Source organism: Epinephelus moara, chromosome 13 (assembly GCF_006386435.1).
Source record: "Epinephelus moara isolate mb chromosome 13, YSFRI_EMoa_1.0, whole genome shotgun sequence".
Lineage (NCBI taxonomy): Eukaryota > Metazoa > Chordata > Actinopteri > Perciformes > Serranidae > Epinephelus > Epinephelus moara.
In genome coordinates this window covers 11,789,383-11,798,336 of record NC_065518.1, presented here as the reverse complement: position 1 = coordinate 11,798,336, position 8,954 = coordinate 11,789,383, and the positions used below count along the sequence as shown (strand labels likewise).

General features: G+C 43.3%; 1 protein-coding gene across 1 annotated transcript in view; it reads left to right on the top strand.

Moving 5' to 3' along the window:
• LOC126399843 (endothelial PAS domain-containing protein 1-like) overlaps positions 1–7,707 on the top strand; it is a 14,710-nt gene extending 7,003 nt beyond the window's left edge. The window contains exons 6-9 of the mRNA XM_050060141.1: positions 401–564; positions 4,454–4,560; positions 4,633–4,801; positions 6,768–7,707. Of these exons, the coding sequence (XP_049916098.1) occupies positions 401–564; positions 4,454–4,560; positions 4,633–4,801; positions 6,768–6,831 (504 nt within the window). The 3' untranslated portion in view covers positions 6,832–7,707. The remainder of the gene's footprint in view (positions 1–400; positions 565–4,453; positions 4,561–4,632; positions 4,802–6,767) is intronic.
• Positions 7,708–8,954: the final 1,247 nt, after the last annotated feature.

The window sequence follows — 8,954 nt, the reverse complement described above, 5'->3', positions numbered from 1 at the left end:
ATGCTGCGAGTTATAGTGAAGCTGATTTGTGTACTTGTGTTTGAAATTGTCTCTATTAAGCCATGTTTAATGTGTGTTTAATGTGTGTTTTGAATCAACCAACTAATTACTTCCACCGCCAACTAGTGTTTTGGAGGTGTAACTGCAGAGTGACACAGACACCACCGCACAAGTATAAATGCTCACAACTGTGTAGGCTACAGCGTAGGGTCTGCAGCACATGTATAAATCCCGCTTCAGTCTTGAAACTTTGATGATTTATGCAGTCTTTGTTTTTATCTTTTTTCCTTTTTTGAAGCATGACTATTGATATCTAACCTTTGTTGGCCTTTAACCTCTCCTGCACATTTTCAGATATTTATTAGGCTCAGTTTTAATCACTCTCTCTTTTTGGTTTTAGGTCCTGCACTGCCATGGCCAAGCGAAGGCGTGCGTCGCCCCGTCTTCAGTTTCCTGCCTGCTGCTGACTTGCCAGTCTCTGCCCCTCTCACACACACTCCTCAGCACACACACCTTCACCAGTCAGCACAGCATGGACATGAGGTTCACGTACTGTGACCAGAGGTGATTTAAAATATATATGTCCACACGCCTTTGTGCAGTCACCAGTCATTTTTTACATCCTCATGAGACCCTGTGTCCTCTACTCCTCTGTGTCTACTTAACTCAGACCTGTTGTCCTCATTTGTGGACTCTTCTTTGTGCCATCTAGTGGTAGTCAGAGCACAATACACTAATCCATGTAAAAACAAGATGGCAGCCATCTCTGCCAAGTCAGTCTGCAGCCGATCCCCACACAAAAGTGGACAAGGTCCAAAACCTGATCACATTTTATGGTTGAAACTTGTTTATTTATGATCAATAATGTTTGTAGTTTGATATGGCAACAAATTTGACCAGTTTTAGCATCATTAACAAGATAAGACACTGTTAATGAGGAAGTACTTGTTTGAAGGCATTAGGACTTTATTATCATTAACAGTGTTTAGTTTTTTATACTTACCAGGTTCTACTGATCCCAGATAGCTAGGAGAAATTAAAAATGCATACCAAACAAAAGTTTGCGTCTCACGAGGACATGTGCTTTATTCGTTCTTGTGTATTGGTTTGTGATTGAAGGATTCATATTAAATTAGTTTTTCATTGTTCAGGGGTCGTAAACGTTCACAGTGTAATACAGGTACAAGAATATGTGCAAAGGGGTGATAGTGATGATTGAAGGATGTGCGTTAATGTAACCCATAATATCAGGAGTGTGTCTGGATAGGAACCAGTGTCAGTGGGGGTCCCGGGCCTTGTTGATGAGGCCAGCTGCAGTTGGGAGGAAACTGTTCTTGTGGCGTGAGGTTTTGGTCCCGATGGACTGCAGCCTCCTAACAGAGGGGAGTGGTTCAAAGAGATTGTGTCCAGGGTGGGAGGGGTCAGCCACAATCTTCCAGGTGGGACGGCAGATTGCGGCCAATCACCTTCCCAGCAGAGCGAGTGATACGCTGCAGTCTGCCCTTGATCTCAGCTGTGGCAGCAGCGTACCAGATGGTGATGATGCCAGGAAGTCAAGCGACTTCACAGTCAGTACATTTACATGACATTAGAGAAAATTTATTTATTGTGTTAGTCCAGCTAAAACTGGACTTTTAAAATACATGTAAACATGTTAGTCTGACTGAAATCGTACTAAATCCAGTTTCTCAAAGCTGGACTAACACACCCAGATAAAGCGATTGGGAGTCGAGTTACTCCTGCAATTTCCGCCCCGGGAGACATGACCTGGACGTCGAATAGTATTAAATGCGTAACAGAAGAAGAGGCCAGTAACAATGTGGCGAAATCTACATCCAGAGCCGTGCATTTTTGGACAGACGAAGGGTCCGCTAGCTAACCGTAGCTAGCTTGGTTGTTTAGTCTGTGATGTCATAGGTCAACTGGAAAAAGGCTCAATACTAATAAGCTGAAGAGGGGGCACATCACCACCTATCGTAGCAGAGTCGGACATACTTCGGTCAATAGATCGATTGGACAGAAGTCCAATTAAATGTCCCAGTCGAGCTATAACCGCAGCTCGATTTAACTGTGCATGTTAACATACAAGTCACACAGGGTGATGGGGGTGGGTGGGGATGCATTCTTTGCTCTGTACGTCTACACAGTGGTGTAAGAATGTGTTTTAGCCTAAAAATCAGCATCTGAAGAGCAGTCAGAGTCAAGTGCATATTGTATGAATTTAACTCTCATGGTATATAACAAGGAAGAGTTGTGATTTGATTTTGCAGTGTTTGACATTATGAAATTCTTATGAAAAAGGAAAAAGTATTGAAGTTAATGCCCATCTTTCTTTATTACTCATCTGTGCTGCATTGATAATGTTCTGCTGGTTCCAAGGCCGTAACTTTGGTTTTCGGCAACCTCGTAGGCAGAGAAATTAAGCCAGTGTGTAAGTGCCAAAAACTTGAGTTCCTTGAACAGCCACTTTAGGCTGATTTACAGCTTGGTACAAAGCTGATTTCAACATTCATGACAACTGTACGAAGAGTGACTTTTTATATCTCACCTGTTCACATTTTATCAAGGCTTTAAGTTACACATATTTAAGGGCGAGGACACTTGAGTGGCAGGCAGTTTGCAGGTCTATGAGTCGGATCCGCCTCCCACCCCTCCACAGCTCAATCCCCTCGTCCAAATATGCTCACTTTTGGGTCCAAAAAAACCCAAGATGCTAAAATGCCGAACTGTAAACGGGAGTCCACAAACTAGTTAGTGACATCACAGTAGCTACGTCTATTAATTTATACTAGGGCTGTCAAAGTTAATGCGTTAATAACAAGTTAACGCAAATTCCTTTGGTACTTGCAGACCAAGTACCCCCCCTCATGGCAGCAGGATAATGCAGCATGCCACACTGCAAAAACAGTTTAGAAATGTCCTGTGAAGCGTGACAAAGAGCTCAAGGTGTCGACCTGGCTTCTAAATTTCCCAGGTCCCAATCTGCTCAAGGATTCTTGTGATGCGCCGGTACCCCAGATGCACCCCTAATCCAAGATGGGGCCTCCTTGGATCAGACTTGCTCTGACCTGTCGAGGCATGGACACAGGATCTCTGGGAGTGTCCTGTGGTGTCTGGCACCAGTGTGTTGGCGGCAGATCCATTTAGTCCAGTGGGTTGTGAGGCCAGTTAACGGCACGTGACACAGAAGCTCATTCAAATTGGTATCTGGGGAATTTGGAGGCCAGGTTGACACTTTGAGGTCTTTGTCACATTCCTTGGGCCACTCCTGAACGATGTTTGCAGTGTGACATGGTGCATTATCCTGCTGGATAGTCCAAAACATGTCAGGTGGTATCCACATGAATGCGGGAACCAAAGGTTTCCCAGCAGAACAATGCATCGGAACAAAATAATCAAAGTTATTCACTTCACCTGTCAGTGGTTTGAATGTTTTGGCTGATCGGTGTATTTTTCCACCTCAAGAGTATTAAAAACTTGTGAAATATCCCTTTAAGGCACATTTACAACAGATAAAAAACCCTGGGATTTATTTGCGATAAATCCCGATTAAATATTTGAATCGATTGACAGCCCTAATTTATACATTTTAAGTACAAAAAAGAGATTGGTATCGAGAGAATAGACAGGGTTTTGAAAAGGGGAGGGGCCATGTCACATTATACAACACTGTATATTTACCACACTAAGAGGCATCTTCTGTCTCAAATGAGTTCATCACTGTTTCATTAACAAATTTATGCTGCGCAGCCAAACATTAAAACCCACCCGTGACAGAAGACAATTTGAACTTCCTTCAAGCTTCTTCACCCCACAAGTGATCATTTGTATCTCAATTACTCACCCTGTGTCCACGTTGAATGTGGGAAGAGAACTTTTCTGGCATGCCTCCACGGTGAACGAAGAATCCAGAAAAACTGAGAAATTTCTCGATAATTTAATGTAAAAGGAGGTTGTGTTTGATATAGTGTTGCCACTGTTAAACATGAACCCCTATGACTTAAATTTATCAAGAATATTTGGCTTTTTGTCTTCGTTCACTGTGGAGGCACATGAGAAAAGCAAAGTTTTCTTCCCAAATTCAACATAACTCGGGCTGAGCTATTGATGCACAAATGATCATTTGGGGGTTGAAGTATGCCTTTAATGGGAAAGAAAAAGAGAAAACAGGATTTTAAGGGGTTAATTTAGCATGACAAAAATGGAAGAAAAAAAATTCGGAACTTTAACTGCTTCTTCGTTCCCTTTTTACCTTCCCCTTTTTGAATTTTTAGACCCACGACTGCATAATATCTGTGAACCGTGAACTTGTTTGTGGCTGCTGCTGAATAAGTGAAACTAAATTTGTAGGACATGTAGTAACTCATTCATTAACATGAGCTGAAGCTTAAAGACAGGCAGTGTTTTTGTAAATTAAATGTATATACCGTCACTTCTTTGTGTGTTTTTGCAGAGTGACTTTCCTTCTCGGGTACAGTCCTGAGGACCTGCTGGGTCATTCCATCTATGATCTCTGTCACACACTGGACACAAACTGTTTGGCTAAAAATCATCTCAACTGTAAGTACTGATGCACAAACACACACATTACACACCTGTAAGTTTCTAATTCAATCTCTCCTCTCTCTGCAGTGTGTTTGAAGAGTCAGTCAGTCAGCGGTCAGTACAGGATGCTGGTGAGAGGTGGAGGTTACGTCTGGGTGGAGAGTCACAGTGCGGTCATCCCCAGCGTCCGACCCTCCAAGTCCAGGCCTGGCGCCCACCAGCCGCTCTGCATCCTCTGTGTTACCTATGTCCTCAGGTGTGTGCGTGTCAATTTTAATCCATCTTAATGAACATTTGTCGCCTTTATTTTTAGACACATTAGCGGCATGGCTCTAGGGTCGGCACTGTTGGTTGGTGGCTCCTCGACTTTGGTCCAGACAGAAAAATCTAAACAGCTGTTTGATGGATGTTTGTGCAGATGTTCATATTCACAGGAAGTTATTCCTGAAGTGAAAAATACATGCCGAGCAGTCTTTTGTGTGACACTGGTGCGCGGAGCGGAGTCCGCGCGGTCGTAAAATCTGAGCTTTGCGCGCATAGGGTTTGCGGACGTCCGCCTTTAAGCCTGATTTATGGTCCTGCGTTAAATCAACGACGTCGCTACGTCATAGGGTACGTGTCTATGCAGAAGGCTCGCCGTAGCCCCCGGCGTAGCCTGACGTGCACCTCCCCAAAAATGTAACTACACGTCGAGACGACGCAGACCCAGCGCAGACCGAGAGGGCTGTGATTGGTTTGCTTGGTAGCAACGCATTTCCGGTTCCGTATTTCCAGATTGCGCCATCCCCGCCATCTTTAAACATCTTCTGTTGCGATGTAGATGCTCAACGTTCAATACGGATACGGATACGGAGGGAGCCGTCTGTCCGTGCTCCGCGTTCATTTCTCTGTGACCGGAAAAGCCGGAAGCTAAACAAAGAATCAACTAGAGACGACGATAACCATTCAGGAAAGGAACGCAGCCTCCTACTGCTCTGGCGGTGAATTGCACCGCGACGAAATGGAGTGACGGAGAAGTTCGAAGGGTTCACGACGGCGTCACGGCAATGACGTAGGTACGTCGTAGGTACGCCGCAGGACCATAAATCAGGCTTTAGTCTGGGCAGACTTTTGCAGACTTCCGCGGGGTCCGCTCTGCGTACATTCCGCCGCAAAATGACGTATGCGGCCCGGTCGGTCTCAAAAAAAAAAAAACACGGTCCAAGACGAAGTACCGAACCGAAGTGGTATTACCGAGAACTGACCCAACCCGAGATTGAACCAAATGGATCCAATCCAATAGTGAAACGAGTCATTTCATAAGGGCGGTAATGCTCAAATGCTTTACAGACATCTCTTTCACCATAGGAAATGTCCGTTGGGCCCAATGTCATTACATGACAGACCTGGAAGTTTTAATTCCATGTTTGGCCACTACAAAAGTTGGCTTCAAAGCTTGGCACACTTCCTTGGGGCATGGTATGATCTTCACGGAAAATGAGGCTGACTTTATGGCTCAAAGGAAGTGCAGCAACCATTGCACAACCAAAACAGGAAGAGGATAGCGCTTTTGTTTTTCCCAGTAGCTACAGGTAGCTTTCCCCAGCTACTAAAGAGGATCAATATCAGCTCTTTGTAGATACTATTCCCAGTAGTGGAAATGGCAGATGGTGGAAGAACCAAAGTAACAGTAGAAACTGTGGTAGTTGCTCAGCTCTGAGACAAACAGGAAGGTTGTCTTCATGTCAGCAGCACCAACAATAAAACAACCTTGAAATGCTTGTGGGATGAAAAGGTTGTATGGGTCCACTTTAAAGTGACTCAGAAGATAAAATGATTTTCAAAATAGTTGGCAATTAGTTTTGTTTTGAGCAACTATTTGATTAATTTGATGAATGTGTCAGTTTGTTTTGTTAAAAGTGTTTAAGGACCAATGTATAAAAAACCAGCCAGTTTCGTCCTTTGAATTAAGTTTAAAGTTTAAAAACCACTCAGATAATTGTCAGGTCAAAATTTTTGACACTTTCGATCTGACATAGATCAAAGCAGGACCAAAACGTGACTTGATTAAACATTTGTGACATGAGGTAAGCGCGCAGGCCTTTCTTTTTTCCTTCATGTACACTGTTTTTTGATAGCCATGCACCCACATGATGCGTGCGTTATTATTCTCCCGAAACCCTTTAAAGTCCGGGTAAAGGGCTTCAAAGTGCTTCAATGCTGTATTCATGTGTGTCTTACAGTGGAGTGGAGGAGCCGTCCCTGAAGCTCTCTCTGGACCAGCATGTCCACGGATGTTTGAGCTGAAACTTGAGTCTGAAGAAGAGTCAGTAAGGCCCCGATCACACAGAAAGTGGATTGCACATCCTTTTTTTTTTAAACACTGAATGCCACAAGTAAAAAAAATTTTTTTTAAAAAAGCCTGCTGTGCCTTTTCATTGTTGCCAGGCAACCACCCCATCGTGTCCTTAAGCTAACCTTCCTGTGTAATCAGTCTACTGTTTTCCCCACAGTAATCAGTATCTAGTTCCTAAAATGTTGAGGCAGAGGGTACTTGCTGTAGCTCTGGTTGAGGGTGAGAGGCTGTCAGTAAATAGTTTGTTGGGCACAGGGAAACAGAGATCTGTGTGGGTACATGAGACCCTAAAAAAGAGGGTGGATCACGGGGAGTACCACCAGTTGGTCCAGGAGCTTCTCCTCCATGATGGAAGTTTCCAGGCATATTTTAGGATGACTCAGGGGCAGTTTGACAACCTGCTGTCTATCGTCGGGCCGTATAGCTCTGGGTATCCAGCTACCGCTACCAACAGTTTCTCCTCCATTGTTTACCAACTTGTTGTTGTGACCACCACAGAAGGCCCGCGTCTCAAATCATCTCATTGGACAATGGGAAAAAAGATAATGCAAAAAGAGATGACATTTCCACTCTGAGTTGAAGTTTTTTCACCTCGAGAAGTTCAGAGTGCTCCGGCAAAAACGCAAGGCATGTACAGCGCAGAAACGCGAGGTGTGTCGCAGCACAAAAACAGCGAGCAAAAAGCTTCATTCTCATTGAAAACAATTACAAAGCGGCGCCTTCTGCTGCTTAAACATGTTCTGTGTGATCAGGGACTAAGACCACCATCCTCCAGCAAACAACAATCCTCTCTACCTCTGTCTGTGAACTCTTATCATCTGTTTTCATTGATCTGATTTTTATTAAATATGAATATTTCTAATGCAAAATGGCTTACTGTATGTTTTTGTTAACCACTGATATTTCTAATGTATATTATTTGGATATAACTTCAATTACTTGAACTGTCTGAACTGTTGTTTAACCACCAGACAACTGAAGCAAACCTTGGGAAGATACAGCACATTTTAAGCAGGTCTTCAGATACACTTTGATCATTCAGGCAGATAACTGAGTTTTACTACACAGTTTTGTCACACTGTTTTGCGTAGTTGTTGCAGTTAGCACAACTTCTGTCTTCCTTTAAAGGAAACTGAAAGCATAAGGTGTAGACTGTGGTTGACAGACAGTTGACGGGGCGTAGTGAGAGCCGAAATTTGTCGACGAAAGCAGGCGGTTTGACTTTTTCCTGACCTTTCTGGGCCTGACCGTACTTCCTGTGGGGTTTCCTTCTGGGCCACCTGACACGTGGGGTGACATCTGACTGTCAAACATGATGTGCACTACACACACACACACACACACACACACACACAGTATATATAGAGAGATCTGCATTGTGCTGATGAGGAGATGTGAGCAGACCGAGTCAAAGCCACAGCTTCCTGAATAGAGACACTCGATAGGAAAGTTCTCGTGGGAACGTTTTCAACTTTTTACCTCTTGGCTTCTAAATTCACATACACATGCAAACAACAGATCAACTGGCTTTACTGGTGTGAAACTGAAATGAAATGAAAATTGAAACAAAAAAATCAAAGAAAAGGCATGATGACAATAATCAATAAGAGAAAGTTAGAAAATAACTGCACATAATATTAAGTCCCTATGTGTTGTTTTTTTCTTCGTATTTTTGGCTGTGTGCATTGCAACACACTCCTCACATCCTCCTGTACTATATCAGTGGCCTGGTAATCACTGATGTGGAGATATGTCTCGACGTCTAAGTTAAAATCTTACCAGGCTAAATGTGATGAAAAAGCAAAATCTTCTTCTTCTTTCTTCTTCCGAGGAAATCATACTTCCCATGGGTGAAAACTCACCAAACTTTGCACAAAGGTCCAGTCTCATGCCAGATATCCTCAGCTGTAAACTCAAGCCAATAGTCCTGATGGTGGCGCTACAGCAAGCATCTAAAGTTCAAAACTTTGAAAATTCATAACAAATCAACCATATGTGCTACAACTTCACAACTTCCATCAAACTGTAGCCCCAATACTGAAAAATCTTTTGTACACTCAAACCTATTAAAAAT